This window comes from Chelonia mydas, chromosome 15 (assembly GCF_015237465.2).
Source record: "Chelonia mydas isolate rCheMyd1 chromosome 15, rCheMyd1.pri.v2, whole genome shotgun sequence".
NCBI classification, from domain to species: domain Eukaryota; kingdom Metazoa; phylum Chordata; order Testudines; family Cheloniidae; genus Chelonia; species Chelonia mydas.
In genome coordinates, this window is record NC_057856.1 from 14,856,476 (window position 1) to 14,875,149 (window position 18,674).

Consider the following 18,674-nt stretch of genomic DNA (forward strand, 5'->3'; position numbering starts at 1 on the left):
GAGACGAATGCCCCATTTGTACCTCCTTCCCCACCAGCACAAAAAAAAAAGAAAGAGGGCTTTCTACCTCAAAGTTCACTTTATGAAGGAGGTGATGCACCCAGCGTCAGAACCAAGCCCCGACTGCCAAGTAGCAGATTCAGAGTCCATGGGGAGCGTCCTTCCAGCTGCCCATGATTCGACGTGCAAGTCTGGTTAGAAACGTCACCCTTTGCCCTCACCATTAGCCTCTTATAAGTGCTCAAAATCTAGGTCTTCTCCTGAAAAGACTTCCAGTAAGTCCTCTGGTACTGGTTCAAGCCACCACAAATCTAGACAACCACCGGCTCTGTCTGAGGTGGCACCATTGACTCTTGCCCCTCTGGGGCTGTTAAGACTGGTGTCTTCACCCTTACTGTCTTCCTTTTCAAAATTCCAACGTATCCTGTCTATCTCAGCACTGCCGGACAAACACTTACTTGGTTCGGTATCCCCTGGTCCGCTGGCCGCCTTGTCGGCAAGGGATGTTCTCTGTCTCCCCCTACTGGACCCTCCTTTACTACCATCTGCTCCGCTTAAAGTATCTTAGGCACTGGTGGTCCACTTGGTTTCATCAGTACAACACGGCTGCTACTCTGAAACCTATCAGTATTGCTGACACCCTCAGCACTGCTGGTGTACTTAGCATCATCAGTACAGTGGTTCATTCAGAACACCTGACTCCTCCGAAGACAGCACAGTCTCTTCGACCGATTATGCCAGCCCCGATCATTTTGTTGGCATTCCAGGCACCTCAAACCTAAGTTTTGTTGGATCCCCAGGTGCCGCCCATACCCAGACCACTTCGAACCCCAATGGGGACCGCTCCTCCCTATTCTGAAGAAATCTACACTTATTCTTTGGACTCCGCACTGGGGGAGGAGGAGACTTCCCCCGTGCAGGAAACCTCTCCCCAGAATATTGCTACCATCCCTCTACCCACTGTACTAGACCCTATAGAGGAAGGAGAAATAATAGAGGAACCTCTGGATGTTCTCCCTCCATATTTCATCATCCTCTCCAGATGAAGAAGCTATTTCAGAGTCAGCGTCTCCCTGCCAGAGGACTGTAAGATCTTCTAGGACTCGGGAGGAGGGTAGTTACTTCCGTAGTAGTGCAGGTGGTACTTGTGTAAGGAAAACCCACGCGCACTCTGTGGTATTTTACAGACTCCTGCCCCGGGAAGGGTTGCCTTGCCCATCAATGAAGCCTTGCTGGAGCCAACGAAAACCTTTGTGACAGACCCTAACCTCTACACCAGCCGTTCTCAACAGGGGGTCCACAAAGCAGGGCCAGCATTAGACTGGCTGGGGCCCAGGGCAGAAAGCTCAGAGCCTCGGCATCCCGGAGGGGGGGAGAAGCCCTGGGGTCCCACTGAAGCCCTGAGCACCCCCTCCCCCTGTGCTGGGCCCTGGAGTTTTTATGTCATATTGGGGAGGGAGGGCCTCAGAAAGAAAAATGTTGAGAAGCCCTGCTGTATACCATCTGTGGCCAAGGGAGTGGACAGATGATATCAAATCCCTCAACAAGATTTTGATTATTTTTTTAACCGACCCAGTTCCCAGTTCCTTGTGGTCATGGCTGCTAATGAGTAGTCTCGTCAGTCCCATCCTAAAGCCACTCCCGAAGACCAAGAATTCAAGAGACTGGATTTATAGGGTCGAAAGGCTTATTCCATCATTGCTCTTCCAAAAACGGGTGGCTAACTGTCAGGCTTTTATCTAAATACATTTTTTTTTCTGTAATTTCTAAGTTTGCTGACAAGTTGCCAGAGGAATATAAGGGGCAGTTTGAGGCTTTAGTTTGAGGCCACTTCACGGTCTGAACATTCCTTCAAGCAGCTGTTGACGTTGCTGATACGAATTCATGGTCAGTGGCCACTGTGATTTCCATTAGGCGCTCTTCCTGGCTGCAGTCTTCTGGCATTCCAAAGGAGTTGCAAAATGCAACAGAAGATTTACTCCTCAAAGGATCTTAAACCATCTCCCAACAAAACGGACCAGGCTGTGCGCACCCTGAGAGACTCTTGTGCAACAGTGGTGGTAGCGGCTTACCAGTGCTGTTTAACCACTCGGAAATTTCCTTACCTGGATGATTGGCTAGTTTGTGGAACATTTAGTGACCAGGTCCAAAACAGCATCCATGTCATCAGACAGGTGTTCTTTCGTCTGGGCCTGAAAAGAAAAAAAAGGACAAATTACAATTACAGTCAACACAGTGTATAACCTTCATGGGTGCAGACCTTGATGCCATGAACCCCCTGGCTAACCGTCTTAGGGGAAAGGTTTCGCTCTGTAGCCTTTCTTGAAAGGCCCAACATCATCCGCGTGTGCCTGCCTACAGCTCCTGGGCCACATGACCTCATGCACTGAGCAAACTTCACATGTCAGACTTCACCTTCGCTGTCTGCAGTCCTGGCTCCATTCAGTGTATCATCCTTCTAGTCACCCTCTGAACACGCGGATTTGTGTACCTGCTCAAGTGCTTCAGACTCTGAATTGGTGGTTAGATCCACAGAATGTATGCAAAGGAGTTTCGTCTCTGTCCCCAGAACCAATTATGACTCTGGTAATGAATGGATCTACCAAAGACTGGGAGACCCATCTCAGTCAGCTTCAGGCACAAGCTCTTTGGTCACCCCAGGAAGTTTCTTTCCATTTAAATGTACTGGAACTCAGAGCTGTTCATCAAGCCTGTGAGATGTTTGTCCACCATCAAGACCCAGGTGATCGAAGTTTTTTGTGGACAACGCCGCCATGTTTTATCTGAACAAGCAGAAAGGTGCAAGATCATCTCAGCTATGCCAGGATGCCATCCTCCTATGGAACCTGTGTATAAGAAACTGCGTCTCCCTGAAGCTGTTCTCCTTCTAGGAGTGAGAGAAACAACTGGGCATTCCCTCATCAGGGATTTCATAGCCCAACACAAGTGGTCAGTCAGAAAGGACATTCTCCTCTAGATTTTCTCCCCGTGAGTACCCAGTAATAGACTTGTTCGCCACCAACCTGAACAACAGGTGGAGGAGATTTTGCCCCATGGCGGGCCACAGCCTGGGCTCCATCACAGATGCTTTCCTTCTCCCTCGGTCCAGTCAATTTCAGTATGCTTTCCTCCTGGTTCCTCTCTTTCCAGGGATACTCAGGAAGCTGAAAAGAGACAAATCAACATTAATCCTCCTGCCACTGGCATGGCCCTGGATCTACATCACCTCTCCATCTGGTCACTGATAACTTTTCCTCTAGTCGAGGATCTCCTCTCTCAGAACCAGGGCAGGTCTCTTCATCCCAACCTCCAGTCTCTCCACTTCACAACATGGATGATCTCTGGTTAAATTCTAATGAGAAATCATGCTTCCAAGACATTCAGACCATCTTGATGAACAGCAGAAAATATTCCACTACAGCCACATACACAGCAAAGAGGAAGAGATTTTTAATTTGGGCACAATCTCAACACTTACTGCTCCATCACCCAGAGGTTAGACATGCTGGACTATCTGTTGCACCTGATATCATCAGGCCTTTCGATTAGTTCTGTGAGAGTTCTCCTGGCTTCCATATCTACATTACATCCACCAGGGTTTTCCATTTTCTCTCACCCTCTGGTTTCCTGATACTTGAAAGGTTTACTCAACACTTACCCTCCTGTGTCTGATCCTGGACCTATATGGGATCTCAGACTAGTCCTCTCCAAACAGATAGGATCCTCCTTTGGACTTATGGTGACAGCCTCATTACCTTTACTGTCTATGAGGACCGTGTTTCTAGGTGGCAATCACTTCTGCATTCGATTTACTCTTGTGCGTCGGGTGCACATATACCTTCAGAGGAATATACATCTGCATAACACATCTCTAAGAACAACATTTACTTTACAGGTAAGAAACTTTTTTTTATATCCATATACAGTAATCACATCCACGCTAGGGGATGCTTCACCTATATCTATCGTATAAAATCATTCCAGCCCCCCACCACCGGCACAACCAAAATACTTAAAGTGCTACAAAATCTGTGTATAGACCAGGTCTTCATTAGTTCCTTGAGCAAGGAAAGAAACATCAGAACTTCTGCTATTTATCTTAATCCTCTATGTAACATCCAAACCAAGAAAAAAAATCTTTCATTAATCAAAGTTTTCAGTCTCCTGCTGTTCAGATTGAGATTTCACACATTAAGCAAAAAATAATTACAGTGAACAATGGAATATTCCAAAACCTTGGCTTCAGTTCTGTTGGTACCAACCTTTTCTATGTTTTTGGCATTTTACTGTTAAAACAGGAGACAATTTTAAGGTCATATCACCTTTTGTACTATATGTTGTAACTCAAACTGTTTAGCCATTTGCTATGTGGAATTCCTATGAATAATCATAGTAATTTATCTACTTACAGGAGTTGTTTCTATAAAGAATCATTCTCCTTATCATGCTCTGAAAAAAAAATTGAACTTTGACCATGTTTTTTAAAAAAAATGCCAGAATTTAATCTTTACCATTATATAATACCTATAACCTCTATAATCTATAATACCTCTAACCCAAAACTTTCCCTCCCCTTCTTTCCCCATACAACCACAATTCCTGCACGGTAGGACATATGTAATATTTTCACATCCTTCACCTTTCCCCAGTTGCAATACTTAAAAGTTTACCCTATGGCTTATGTGGATGGATTGTGGAAACTCCTGGGATGTTCAGAAATGTTTTGTCATCTTAGATGTGCAACACTGTCTGAGCCAAGGTTCTGCAGAAGGGGATGAAATGTTTTTCATGGGGAGGGTGAAATCAGCAGTCTTATCAGAGATTGTGCATCTCCTCCAGTTTTCCCCATGTTAAGCCTTATTACTCTTCTTGCCTCAAATCACAGCTGTGATCATCCGTGGCTGAACAGAACTCTGGAGCTTATAAATTCATTGTTTGATCAACCAGAGTCGCTGTTAAGTGTTGCAAAGTACTTGCTTCCCCTTGTGCTGAATGGGAGCCTGGATTGAGAATTCAAGAATCTTGGTTTAGAGTGTATGTATTATTTGGCATACAGGCAGATTTCCTGTTTTGTCTGGGCAGCTTCACATTAATCACGTTAAGTTGTTCTATAGAGCTTTTCTATGACTGCCAGGGAAAGGCCATTTATAATTGCGCACAGTTTGGTACTGTATAAACTACGAGCACTGAGAAGGGCTGCAGGCCTTTGAGAGGGCTTTGAATCCAAGGATTTCCTGGGCAGTTCTGAAAAGGACTTGGAGCCTGCGCATATAAGAAGCTGTTCCTCCTGTGATCATGTATTGTGGGCATGTAGCTCAGCCATTTAAGGATCTGTTTTATATCGTATGCTTGACAAACATGCAGTGCATTTGCCATCAGATTGCTAGGGTGCTAGCTTCGCCCGCCCACACAAACTTAGAAAATAAAATTATAGTCCAGGCGGCCTTTCAACCGGGGAGAGAAGGGAAATAGACTACTAAGGCTTGTTGCCAGCTACTATACAGTACGTGACTACCTTTCCTATCCAGTGTTCTGCACAGAGGTAAGAAAAGAGTTTTTAGAAAGGAAAAGGCTTTAAAAAGGAAAAGGTTCAGACTCGATACTGAATTAGTGTGTATAAAGCTGCAGCAGTGTAGTAAGAGATTGTTTGTTTGTTTCACATTTAAACAAACAAAAAGTTTCTTCCTAGAATAACGGCAGACTTCAGTAAGTAAAATAAATTCTTTCTTCCCAGGCCATTCCCTAAAGGAGATGAAAGAAAGAAAGCTTGTTTGAGTGCTCTATCTGAGGTGAAAGTACAGCCTGGTAAGAAGTGGTCTAATCATATTGTACGTTCCTTTTGCATTTAGCATGAATACTGTACTTTGTAGGAGTGATTCATGGGAATTTCATAACAAATGGGCTCTTCTCTGCCTCTTTTTTTTTAAATATTTTTGCTGCCTGGGGCTAAGAGGTGACTTGTTCTGTTGTTGTTCCTTGTCAAGCTAAGCATGAACATGATAGCACAAATATTTGTATAGTACCAACAGTGTGCATGGCATGTCACAATCCAGATATGAAGATCCCTGCCCCAAAGAGCATGAAGGGAGCAGTACAATTGAAGAGCAAGGTTAAGAAAACCTTTTGCTTTGTGTCATATGTTTTTGGTAGATGATGGGCGGGCAGGCTATGCATGTGAAGAAATAAGTTTTCAGGGATGAGACACAACCATCTAACTGCCCTTCCCTCTCCGTGTCCTCTGTCCATATCCCATGCTTTGAAAGTCTCTACTGCTCCAAGACCCTTTTTTTTTCCCCCTCTGAATCTGACCTTTAAAACTTATTCGGGATTTTTGAGGGATAAGTTTTATCTGTGTCTTTCTGTAATCTGTTTTCTCTGGCAATTAATGACCAATCTAAAAGGTATCCTGTGACCTTTACAGGCTACAGCCTATAGACTATCTTATGGTGGTAGACCGTAATGTATCCATTTCTAACTTCAATATAGATTTTAAAATTACATGAATCAATGTATTATCAAACTTCTAGAACTTCACTCTGTCACGCCAGCTGGTGAATTCACTTCATGTCTATCAAGTTCTCTTCTCCCCTTTTGTTGTAGGCTGTTACTTGCCCAGCAATCCTGAAGCGATTGTTTTGGATATTGACTACAAGTCTGGAACTCCTATGCAGAGGTAACTTGCAGTGTTGTTGTAGCCTTGTTGGTCCCAAGATATGAAAGAGACGAGGTACGTGAGGTAATATCTTTTATTGGACCAACTTTTTTGCTAGTGGAAGGTACAAGCTTTCATGCTACACGGAGCTCTTCCTCTGGTCTGGGAAAGGAAGCAGTGTGTCACAGGTGTAGCTCGTGCTTGTACCTACCACCAACAGAAGTTGGTCCAATAAAAGATATTGCCTCGTCTGTCTTGCCTCTTTCCTGTGCAGAGGCAACATCATGTTGTTTTATACCTCAGATAATCTTAGTTACAATATTTAGGTCTTTTCTAGGACGTTTTGTTGGTTGGAAACCTCAAACTCAACTTCCTTATGTGTGTGTTTGTACTTTCAGTGCTGCAAAAGCACCATACTTGGCCAAGTTCAAGGTTAAATGGTGTGGAGTCAGTGAACTTGAAAAAGAAGGTCAGTAATATAGTTCTTAATCATTTATACTACTAATTAACAGTCAGTGACTCATTGCAGTTTCATGCTTTTGGTGGATGGTATCGTTCCAGTAAAACTGGGTTCAAATTTTAACGTAAGGCATGTTAATTCAACCCAGAAATTGAATTCTGTAAATTGTGGGGGGGGGGAATAAGCTTGTTGTTTGAGTTTTAAGAGGCAAATCAGATCTTGTAAAAACAGAGCAGATATTTGTGTACTAAAGAAATTTTGCCAATGACTTTAAATCCAGCATGTAAATTAGGTATATTTGGGTAGTTTAGAAAACAAGGAAACTCAGGTTAATGCAGCTGTGCAATGCTTTTTTAAATCATAAATTTCAGAAGGATTTTTAGCTCCTGGGCTTGATTTGTACATGTAATTTTCCGGCAGACCATGAGGGCTATTTTGGAATCTAATTTGTATGTATAAATGCCACCTGTACTGCAGGAAACATAACGTCTTCAGGAATTCAGTGTTACTCAGTGCAATTCACCCTGCAATGCAGAAAATCTCCTGTAGACAAGTGAAGGGTTAAGTTTCCAGTACTGTCATTTATTGTGATTCAAGGCTGCTAATTAAGCTCCATGTTCAAGTTTTGCTTTTTGCTCTATTTGCAGGTCTGCGTTGTCGCTCTGACTCCATAGACGAAAGTGGAGAAGAAGGGGTTGACCGTAAGAAAATCTGTTGGCAAGCAGCTATCTTTAAAGTGGGCGATGACTGCAGACAGGTAAAAAGCTTCTATAGTAATTGAAAATTGATTGACAGAGGTTGTGTTTTAAAGGGGAGTAAAAATCACACTGGAGTACCCTTCTCTCTGGAGCTCCTCGGGACAATGTTTAGCTTATTACAGAGACATAGTGAAAGGGGAGAACTACATTACCCACTCCTGGAAAAGTGGTGGAAAGAAAATCTCATACGTTCAAGACACAGCTTTACCCAGTGCCAAAAATGCCTGTTAAAGCCTCACACTCCAAACAGCAAACTTTATTTTAAAAAAAAGTGTAGCTAATGGTAGTTCAGCAGTGGCTTCCAAAGTGATGTGTGTTATGGATTCAAACCGGTTTCTTTTTAACTGAGAAGGGGAATATTGGCTACGATGTTGGAGTTACTCTTACTCCTCTCCTCAAGGAATGCCAAGGATTTTCATATCCGTCAGAGGCAAGCAGATAAGTCTTCAGTGTTAACACCTTATCTGAATGACATCTGTGTACATTGACTTCCTGCCCACCCAAACTACATTTTCCATCTGTTTTTCCTCTATAGATATAGTGAGTGCAACACTAAGTACACATCTGCTAACTTTCTGTGGGGTGTTTGTTTGCTCTGTTGTTCTTCAGACCACTTTCATAACCAGTTGGATCTTGTTGCATGACCTCTCTAATACTTATGCCCCTTTTGTTGTTAAACAGGACATGTTAGCTTTACAAATCATTGATCTCTTCAAGAATATATTTCAGCTGGTAGGCCTGGACCTGTTTGTGTTCCCCTATAGAGTGGTGGCCACAGCCCCAGGGGTAAGTGGATGATAAACTATTCAGACTGTGAACAGAATTAAGCACTGTTGAAAGGGGCATCTCTCTGTCAGCCCATATTCCTCTAGAGCAGGGAATTTTTATCCCCAGATCACCTTCCCCTAAGCTTCTGACTGGGCACTTGCCATCTGTGACACTCCTATCCCCTCTCCCTTGAGAATATGTTGTCTGAGCAGCAGAAAGCGCCAGAGAGAAGTACCTCTGGGAAGCAGTCATGAATCTCCTCTTCAGTTAGTTATAGGAAAGGTGGAAAGTTTGGGACATTCTTTTTAATGAATAAATGGGAAATGTATATTCAGTGTTCTAGACATTTTTACCCATATGTCCCATGGGATCTGTATAGCTGCCATCAGCCATGAAAAATGTATGTTGGGAACGTGCTTTGCAGTCTTGTTTGTCTTCCCCTTCAGTGTGGTGTTATTGAATGCATTCCTGACTGCACCTCCCGTGACCAGCTGGGCAGGCAGACAGACTTCGGAATGTATGATTACTTTACAAGGCAATATGGAGATGAGTCAACCCTTGCTTTCCAAAAGGTAACATACCAACTGGCCAAACATAGCAAAATATTGACTTGAGAAGCATTCTGGCTATAAGAAATACCGTGACACTATATTGTATAATTATTACCATAATACGGTACCTGGTGTCGGATGCAGATAATCCTGTGAGCAGGCTATGCACAGAAGCTGTTGCAGGACTGGAGAATGTCATTCATTTAAAATAGTGTAAACATGAATGGAAGAAATTCTTTCAGATTATATCTGCTCTTGGGATGGTGTAGCACACTAGCCCTCCTCTTCTGAATTTGCTCTAATTTCTCATTTATGCAGGCTCGATATAATTTCATCCGCAGTATGGCTGCCTATAGCCTCCTGCTGTTTCTGCTCCAGATTAAAGACAGACACAATGGCAACATCATGCTGGACAAAAAGGGGCACATCATTCATATTGGTCAGTTGTGTCCCCTTGGCCTTCTGTATGTCTCTGCCGTTTCATTCTGCTGCAAGATATTGTTTAAAAAAATTAAAAAGCCAGTTCTCCTCCTCTGAAGTCATTCTCTGTTCAGTGATTTCAAGATTTCCAAAAGGATGGGAAGATTTCCTGATGTGTGAAAGAAGTGTGCATTTCCATACAGTATGTGTGATTGTGTGCTGCTTTGTAATCCAGACTTGCAAATTTCTACCTGCCTTAAGCAAGTACTTGTTTGTTTGTTTTTAATTTTAGATATGCTAGTGAAGTATCATTTCATTTCTTTCATCACTGTATGGGTGCATTTTAGATTTTGTGCTTTAGCTGGTAAGTTTACGTAACCAAGTCGATGTAACCTCTGCACAGAATTTGCATTTATGGAAATCCACTAATGCGTCAGTGAGAAGCTTACTTATGTAGTGAGTTGTGAAACACCTCACATTAAGTTTCATCTTTACTTTTGTATTTGTGCAGTCCAAGTTCATCTGCAAACACGCTTCAGAGGAGGGCAATAGGAGTGCATACAATATGTAGTCATAATGTGAGGTCTTGGGCCCACCTCTGTTATCCCTTTCAGCTGTTACTCTCACTGGTAGGGGAGCCAGATTGGAACAGCTCTATGACTGGTATCCTCATGGGCAGAGAAACCATGGATTTTTGTGCCATACTTTGGGGACAGTACCAGGAAGGACAAAGAGTATTTCCGGGAGAGGTGGGATACTGAGGGGAATTTTGCACTAATTAGAGATTCTGGGCGGTCTTGAAGGTAGCCCTTAGAGGTGTGCATTACATAGTCTAGCCTGGAGGGATGGAAGTGGTCTGAGGTCTGCATGGGAGAGGAATGGTCACAGTCTCTGGTCAAATATGGGTAATGAAAGGGACACGATCTGTCACCACTAGCTAGGCTATTGTCACATAAGGCTTGAAACCACAGAGAAACTCCAGGCTGTACAGAAGACAGCCGGCCCTTCTTTAGGGGGTGAGCCATGATAGGCTGACTCCATTTACTCTCAAGTCTCCACATGGATTCCTGGTCTCTCTTTGGATGTAATTGAGCATTTAGTTTCTACAGCAATCAGTGCCCTATTAACCAGTACAGTACATTCACTGGTTTATTATATGTTTGTATGTGTGTATGCAGATTTTGGTTTCATGTTTGAAAGCTCACCTGGTGGAAATCTGGGCTGGGAACCAGACATCAAGCTGACCGATGAGATGGTGATGATAATGGGAGGAAAAATGGAGGCCACCCCTTTCAAGTGGTTCATGGAGATGTGTGTCAGGGGGTACCTAGCAGTCAGGTGAGAAGGCTTTGCATCTCTCCTCGTTTGTTCACAGCCAGGAGTGCTTCCACATCTAATAACTGATATTTAGTGGATAATCAGCAATTAGCTTTCTTTACTACTTAGTGCATTTGAATCTCATGCTTATCTGAAGGCTGTGTCCTGTGCAAATGGAATCATTGCTCCCCAAAATAGTGAGAACTTCCCTTAGATAATAAACAGGACTCTAGAATCTGAGACCTTGCTTTGAAGTATGAAGAACTGTGAAAACTCTGCCCTTACCAAAAGGCATCATCCTGTATTCAGCAGACAATGGATATGATCTAAAATCTGGGAAGGGAAGAGTACTCTATCATGGGCCTGAGCCTATCCCAACATGCATTCCTCTTCTCTAATAATGCCAGAGTGTGAGGCAAGGTGGCTTCTTACAAAGTTTGCATTGACTTCATATTCTGATTGAGCTTCCTGGTTTCTTGTTCATTTCATACTTGTACGTCACATGGGGGAATTTCTTGCATGTTGATCTTTAAGTTTAGCCCTTTCCTTGCTTCGCTGTACTTCGTGTGTATGGTGTTAATAATCTGGAGTATGGAGAAAACTTTTGAATTCCTCTAGAACCTCTGCCATCAGCACTAATAGGACAACCACATTGAGCTCCAGCTGATATGATGCTTATCAGGTGGGGCCAGAACTTCCATTGTAAACCACGTAAGCAGTTTGAGCCCAGCAATCCAACTTGCAGCAAGGCAGTCACAATGAAGATTTCTTAAATCTTTACTTTGGTGCTAGCACGAGTCCAGCACCATCTAACTTGGGCTAGGGAGGCAGTCTTGCTTACTGAATAGGGCATTAGGCACTGGCGGTTAAGAGAACTATATTCTGTTCCCCCTTCTGCCACTCTCTCTCAGAGCTTGTCTATACTTACAGCTAAATCGGCACTGTTGCGATCGATGCAGCGGTGTCGATTTAGTGGGTCTGGTGAAGACAAGCTAAATCAATGACAGAGCACTCTCCCATCGATGTCTGTACTCGCCTTCTGGGGAGGTGAAGTCGGCGGGAGAGCGTCTCCTAAGTTACGTCGACTTGAGTTATGTAACGTAGGTAACTGAAGTAGCATAACTTAGGTCGACTTACAGCTTTAGTATAGACCAGCCCTTACTGTGTATCTTTTGGGTAAATCATTAAAGGTATATTTTCAGACAGGTTGAGGCCACTCTGATGAAGATTTACCCTTTAATCTCTCTCTCTGTCAGATTTTTTCTGTCTAAAATGTGGCTGATATTTCCCACCTTTAGTAGAACGTGTTTGAGATGCTTCAGTGGGAAGCCCTCTGTGGATATGTCTTCAATGTAGAGTTTTCTCAGGTGATTGGCACCTGGCTAGCCTACCCCAAGCCTGAGCTGCTGCACTCACTCATGGGTGTCGCTAGGACTTCTGATGGCATATGCTGTTGTTTTCTGTGCTGCACTAAGTGGAGCCAATTCTTATTCATTTAATTGTGAGAAACTTGCCTGCCTTCTAGGCACATTGGGGGAATTGAGGGAAGGCACTGGAGGATCATCAGCACTTGAGTGATTTAACCTGCGTCCTAATTTCAAAGTGGGAAGGTTACCAGCCAAAGTGAAAGCCAACCCGAGGATTAGTCTGTCGTCCCAGGTTAGCCAGGTAGCCTGGTTTGAAAGCACCACCCCACTTGGGTGAGAGTGTTTCATGTGTGGACAGGAGGCGGGTTAGGGGCAACACCCAAGTAAAATAGCCTAAGTTAACTATGCAGTGAAGATGTACTCTATAAGTGCTAAGTATTATTGATGCTAACTTAAAAAAATCAAAGCTTCCTCAGTTAGTAGCCCAACCTGTGTCTGTCTGGGAGCACTCGTCATGTCAGCAGAGTTCAGTGTGTTAATTTTGGCAGGCCTGGGAAGGCACTGAAATGGAGGCAAAAATATTATCTGAATGTTGGGAGTATTCACATCGTGGATGGTGGGTAGGGTTGCCAACCCCCCATGATTGTCCTGGAGTCTCCAGGAATTAAAGCTTCATCTTTAATTAAAGATTATGTCGTATGATGAAACCTCCAGGAATACCTCCAACCAAAATTGGCAAACCTAATGGTGGGGGGTAAGTAATGGTATAGTCGTAGAGGGCTACATGGAGGCGTTAGGAAATAGTACCACGCTAAGGGATTTCCCATGCTGTTTGCTTAAGAGCAGAGTGCTGTTGGATCCAGCTGATTACATTTTTACTATTGCCAAAAGAATGTTACTTTGCCCAAATACTGTTTAGTACCATTCTCCCCAAGGTTGTTATCCATCTCACACCCTTCTGCTTATCTGGCTGCCAAACACAGGGGAGCGAAATGGCCTTTGTCGCAGTAATTTAATTAGGGCGACAGACTGTGAACAGCAGTACAGCTCCATCAGCAAACATAAGAGGATTAAACTGTGTAGATTAAATTACAATAAAAGGTGTGATCCAGTCCCCAGCTGAATTCCTCAGTTTATGCTCTGTACCCAGCAAAGGCAGGAAAAGTTTGAGAACTCTAATTGCCTTTTGCCATCTCTTTCTCTCTCTCTAGACCCTACATGGATGCTGTAGTCTCTCTGGTTACCTTGATGTTGGATACAGGGCTCCCCTGTTTCCGAGGGCAGACAATCAAGTTGTTGAAGTAAGTCATGCAGATATCTGTTAACCCTTTCCTTATTTTTTCACCATAGGAGCATTGCCTCTACTGTTTGTCTTAACGTAGCAGCAGGTGTAGTTTGACCCTAGCCAAATATGGCCTAATAAATGTTTTGAAGGAGAATTTGATTGTTTTATAGCGTCTCTCATACAATAGGGATTTCAAAGCACTGTGCGCAAACTGAGTTAAATTCAACTAGTGCTGTGACTGTGCAGGTAAATAGAGTAGTTTTTAACTGCTCAGCATAGGTGCCGACTCTGTGGGTGCTCCGGGCTGGAGCACCCACGGGGAAAAAAATAGTGTGAGCTCAGCATCCATCGGTGGCCCTGCCAATCAGCTCCTCCCCCACCCTCACCGCAGTGCTTCCTGTCCACTGGCAGGCCCCAGCGATCAGCTACTCCCCTCCCCCCAGCACCTCCTGCCCACTGGTGATCAGCTGTGTGCAGGAGGCCAGGGGGGTTGGGGAAGGAGCAGGGGCAGGAATAGGTGGAGCAAGAATGGATGTGCTCAGGGGAGGGGGCAGAAAGAGGCGGGGGTGGGTCCCTGGGGGAAGGTGTGGAGTGGCGGCGGGGCCTGGGATGGAGCCGGGGTTGAGCACTCCTGGGGAAATTAGAAAGTCAACGCCTCCACTGCTCAGCATTGGCAAACGCATAACCATAGAGGAGAGAACCTGTTTGAAGAAGAGGGATGTTGTCCAGGATCTAAGATGATCCTCTGCACTCTTCTCAAATGCCATTGAGATCTTTAACATTCACCAGGACAGGCACTGAATGATTTAACCTGCATCCTAATTGCTAAGTGGGAAGGTTACCAGCCAAAGTGAAAGCCAACCTGAGGATTAGTACCAAGGATTGTTCCTTGGTCGTTCTTACAGTACAGCACTCCCCTAATACTGCATTGCAACATCAGTAGTTTGGTGTACGTCCAGCTCCTGGTGTGGCACTTAAATCAAACCCACAACCTTCTGACTCTTGCGTTAGCTCTGTAGTCACCACTTCCTACAGTCATTCATTCATTCCGTGTGGTGGGGAGGTGACCGTCTGAGCCCCAACTTACACTATCTCCAAAGTATAGATATTTGAAGGGCAGGAGCTGCAAGAGAAAGGGTGTTTGATTAGGTCTCTCCTCTTCCTAGAGTTCTTGCTGGAAATCCAGCCACAGTTTTACAGTATTGATGTCTTCTCTTGTGAGTACCAATACTCAGGTGATTCTTCAAGTGTCACTGTCTGTGGAGTACACTGGGTGCTAATAATTACTACAGGAGAAAAGCTGTACAGAACTAATATGCAACTCTTCGTTTTTTTCCACTGTAAGAACCAGAGGAGCACAGCTAATGTGTGTGCTTTTTCCCCCCCCCCCCGATACAGGCATAGGTTCAGCCCCAACATGACGGAGCGGGAGGCAGCAAACTTCATCATTAAGATCATTCAGAACTGCTTCCTCAGTAACAGGTCTGGCATCTTCTGTCTGTCTTCTCCCGGTCTCTTCCCTAGACTGGACACTAGTTGGTTAGTCTTTTGAGGGGGTTAAAGATCTTGTGCCATAGGTGGCATAAAGCTCGGTAGTTGTTGACCTCACGGTAATGCAAGATAGCGGCCCTAGCTTGTGACCATACTATACCTTACCATATATTCCCTTTTGTGGGAGTAGAGTATTGCTAAGCTGAGGCAGCTTTTTCTGTTGCCTGGTCTAAAGAACATGGGATTTTCCGTGCCATCGTAGACAACGGCCTAATCAAGTTCAGCATTTTGCCTCCAGCAGTGACTTATGCCTGATGGCTTCCCAAAGCAGCCCAGCACCCCACCCCTATTATTGCATCTAGCTAATTGTGCTATGCTGTTTGAGGGTTGGGAATCCTTTCTGATTTATGCAGGGATAACGTTGCCAAAGAATGGTATTGGCTGGCAATAGGGATCTCTTGCCTACTTTTCTGAATGAAGAGAGATTGTGACCTTCGTGCTCTTTGCCTTTTAGAAAGCTGGGAATATATATGCAGAGGAAGCTGCATGTACAGCCTACTGGACTGAGCATGAGGCTTAGGGACAAGAATGCTGGGATTTAAAATAATTTTTGCAACCGATTTGCTGTGTTGCCTTGCCCAGTCACTTAATCTCTGCAGAAGACGGAGTAGAACCTGCTGTCGGCACAGCAGTTTGAAGATGTAAAGCACTAAATAAGTGCTAAATTATTATTTGTGGAGAAAAGTATAACCTACCCTTCTCTGTGATGACCGTTCCTCTCTTTCCAATCAAACTTCTCTTCATACCTGTGTATCACATTGATGCATTAGTCATCCGACTACTTGACATGACATTGCATAATGCACAATGGTTCAGAAAGAGAACAGCACCTTGGGGAGCAAAGACAGCAGTTTGGCAGCTTGGCTCGCCCAAGCCAGTCTGGATGGGCTTCGTTCTCTTGGGATGTGGTATTTAGTGTACTGAATAGAATAAAGCACTGCATTGGCTTCACAATAAGCCCCAAAAAACCTTGTTAGCTAATTACCCAGTGGTAACTGTGTTCATGCCTCCTGATACAGAAATAGTTTTACAGTGTCCTATGAAAGATTTGAACAGAAAATGAAATTAAATGCAAAACATATATTTTAAATATTAGGTTTAGCTCCTATTGTAAAAGCTGATATTGTCATTTACTCACCCTTGGCCTCCTCAGCTCCTTCTACGATGGCATAAGATACAAGATCATGTCAGTTTCATGTGTGTCACAGACATAAAAGTAATATTTAGGTTTGCTTGTTAATATTTCCACTACTGCCACTCTGGTTACTTCTATTTCCATTGTTGTTCCTGTTCTATTTTAGGTTACTTGGATTTTTATGTGACCCTGCCCTTGTGCAATACTCTGAATACTACTTAAATGAATTATGTATTTCTTTCCCCTAAACAGAAGAGTTGAATCGATCTAATTTGCCTAAGGTGCCTCTTGCAAGTCTAAGCACTGAAAGTTTGTTTCCTGCTATTGCATAAAATAGTAAAAGAACTGCAGACTTTGCCCCCTTTTTCTTGCCTTAGTAAAGTGCAAAGAAGTTATTCTCTTTAGCCTAGCAATAGTGGAAGGTTAGTCAGAGCCATGCTTAGCCAGTCCAGTTAGTGAGGATGTAACTCTTACTAAGTTATAAGTCAGTCTCTCTTTTGATGTTGCTGCACAAGTCCTAGTGTCAGTGACAAAGCGTCTCTCAGGTTAGCCTTATAGTCACTAACGTGCCCAACTGTAATATAGTACTGTAGCATAGTTTCCACTTAATGGAATTCAGCTCAGGATTAAGAACTGGAGAGGGAAGTAGTATGAATTTATTTTTTAACAAAGGACCTGCTGATTTAATCATGAAATTATTGAATGATTTCTCTATGTACTCTCAGCTGACTGGCGTCAGGGCCAAATGAGCTCTGCTAGTTTAAACTGGAGCAGACTGATGCGTTACTCGTCATGACGCTGCTTTCACAGTGCCTTCAAAGTGGAGGTTTAAGTTTGATTACAGGTTATCATCCGTGCATCTTCATTTCTTTGAGATTTCATTTTTGCAGTTGATCTGCTGATGCATTTCTATAGCCCCTCATTCACCCATGATTCTTCTGTTGTTTTGTAGGAGTAGGACATATGACATGATCCAGTACTACCAGAATGATATCCCATACTGAGAGACAAGGAAGATTAGTCTGGGGAAAATGATACTCGTCACATCCCAATGCCTTTTCTCCAGACTAGTAATAGGAACTGTTCAATCACGCTTCACTGTCTCCAGTCTCTCGTGTGCATGTACACATTTTACTGGACCCTGCAACAATCAACAAATCCAATTAGTTCCTCTCTCCACTGGGATGTATATTTTTTTCCTGTGGTTTTCTTGGAGTTGGCTGCAATCATAAATGAACATCCTCCTCTGGTTATGAATGTGTAAATTCTCAGAGGTAAAGCTGGGACGTACAGGAGTTTTTGTGCAATGCAAGGATTTTATAGTGAGTTTAAAAACCCTTAACGCACCATCCAGTAGAATCCCCTGAAAGTGAAGGGTTTGAGGTTGGAGCGATGAAGAAGTGTTGATTTGCTCTAATTATACTGTAGAAAAGTAATGATAATCGTCCAAGGTGGTGATGTCTCTGCATCTGTGTTAAGACTTTGCACTGTCTGTGGTCCCTGCTACATGGTCAGTATTTCATATGTACATGAAGAATGTATTTTTTTCCCTTTTGTGTTTAAAAAAAAAAAAAAACTCTACTGAAGATATATTTAATCTATAAAATGTAATAAAGATCTTAGACTTTATTGTGCCTGTATTACAAATCCTTTGAAATATACTCTTCTTTCACCCAAGGGTTGTAAGCTGCTTGGGTTTGGTCCAGCACATCATTTTGCAAGTTCACGCAGTGACTAGTGTTCATGTTCATTGTGGGTTTTTCCACCACCTATCTATAAGAGGAGTCTCAACCCTTCTTCAGCCTTGGGCATATTCACTTTTAAATGGTAGATTATTATTTCTGTAAAGGTATTTTCTGTGCAGGTTTCTCGCACCTGGATTCAACTCTGTAGATTGACATAAGCAGAGCTCCTGACATGCTTAAGGATTTTTGGTCCCCGAGGGCAGCAGTAGTATGTGTCATGAACCAGGACACAAGAATGGCCATACTGGGTCAGACCAAAGGTCCAGCTAGCCCAGTATCCTGTCTTCCGACAGTGGCCAATGCCAGGTGCTTCAGAGGGAATGAACAGAACAGGTAATCATCAAATGATCCATCCAGGATGTGGGTGGTCAGGCTTAATAGAGAAGAGGCAGTCAGGCCAGGAACAATGCTGAAGGTCAGAGCCAGAGTCCGGTACCAAAAATCAGAGCCAAAGGTCACAACCGGAGTCAGGAGTGGAGCGGGAGGGACAGGACAGTAGCATGGCTGTGAACAAGGCCGGATCAGGCCTGAAGCAAGATTAGGAACAGGCAGGCACTGGTGAGATTGTAGCTGCGGGAAAGAGCATTGAGCTGCCAGAGATCAGTTGTTGCTGTTGGACCTAAGAACAGGTTTGCTGACTTCCTCAACCAGTCAAGTGGAGTGGT

The 18,674-nt window shown here is 43.7% G+C and overlaps 1 protein-coding gene across 6 annotated transcripts in view; it reads left to right on the forward strand.

Annotated features, from left to right (window-relative positions):
• Positions 1-17,893, forward strand: part of PI4KA (phosphatidylinositol 4-kinase alpha) — a 95,297-nt gene extending 77,404 nt beyond the window's left edge. For 3 of the 6 annotated variants that reach the window (XM_007054925.4, XM_037878718.2, XM_043529769.1), the window contains exons 45-55: positions 5,735-5,805; positions 6,601-6,673; positions 7,051-7,121; positions 7,760-7,869; positions 8,552-8,656; positions 9,085-9,210; positions 9,508-9,628; positions 10,788-10,947; positions 13,505-13,594; positions 14,977-15,060; positions 17,217-17,893. In XM_007054925.4, the coding sequence (XP_007054987.2) occupies positions 5,735-5,805; positions 6,601-6,673; positions 7,051-7,121; positions 7,760-7,869; positions 8,552-8,656; positions 9,085-9,210; positions 9,508-9,628; positions 10,788-10,947; positions 13,505-13,594; positions 14,977-15,060; positions 17,217-17,268 (1,063 nt within the window). In that variant the 3' untranslated portion in view covers positions 17,269-17,893. Of the gene's footprint in view, positions 1-1,763; positions 5,806-6,600; positions 6,674-7,050; positions 7,122-7,759; positions 7,870-8,551; positions 8,657-9,084; positions 9,211-9,507; positions 9,629-10,787; positions 10,948-13,504; positions 13,595-14,976; positions 15,061-17,216 lie in introns of those variants that run through there. The other 3 variants (XM_027817302.3, XM_043529770.1, XM_043529771.1) reach the window with 2 other exon arrangements.
• Positions 17,894-18,674: the final 781 nt, after the last annotated feature.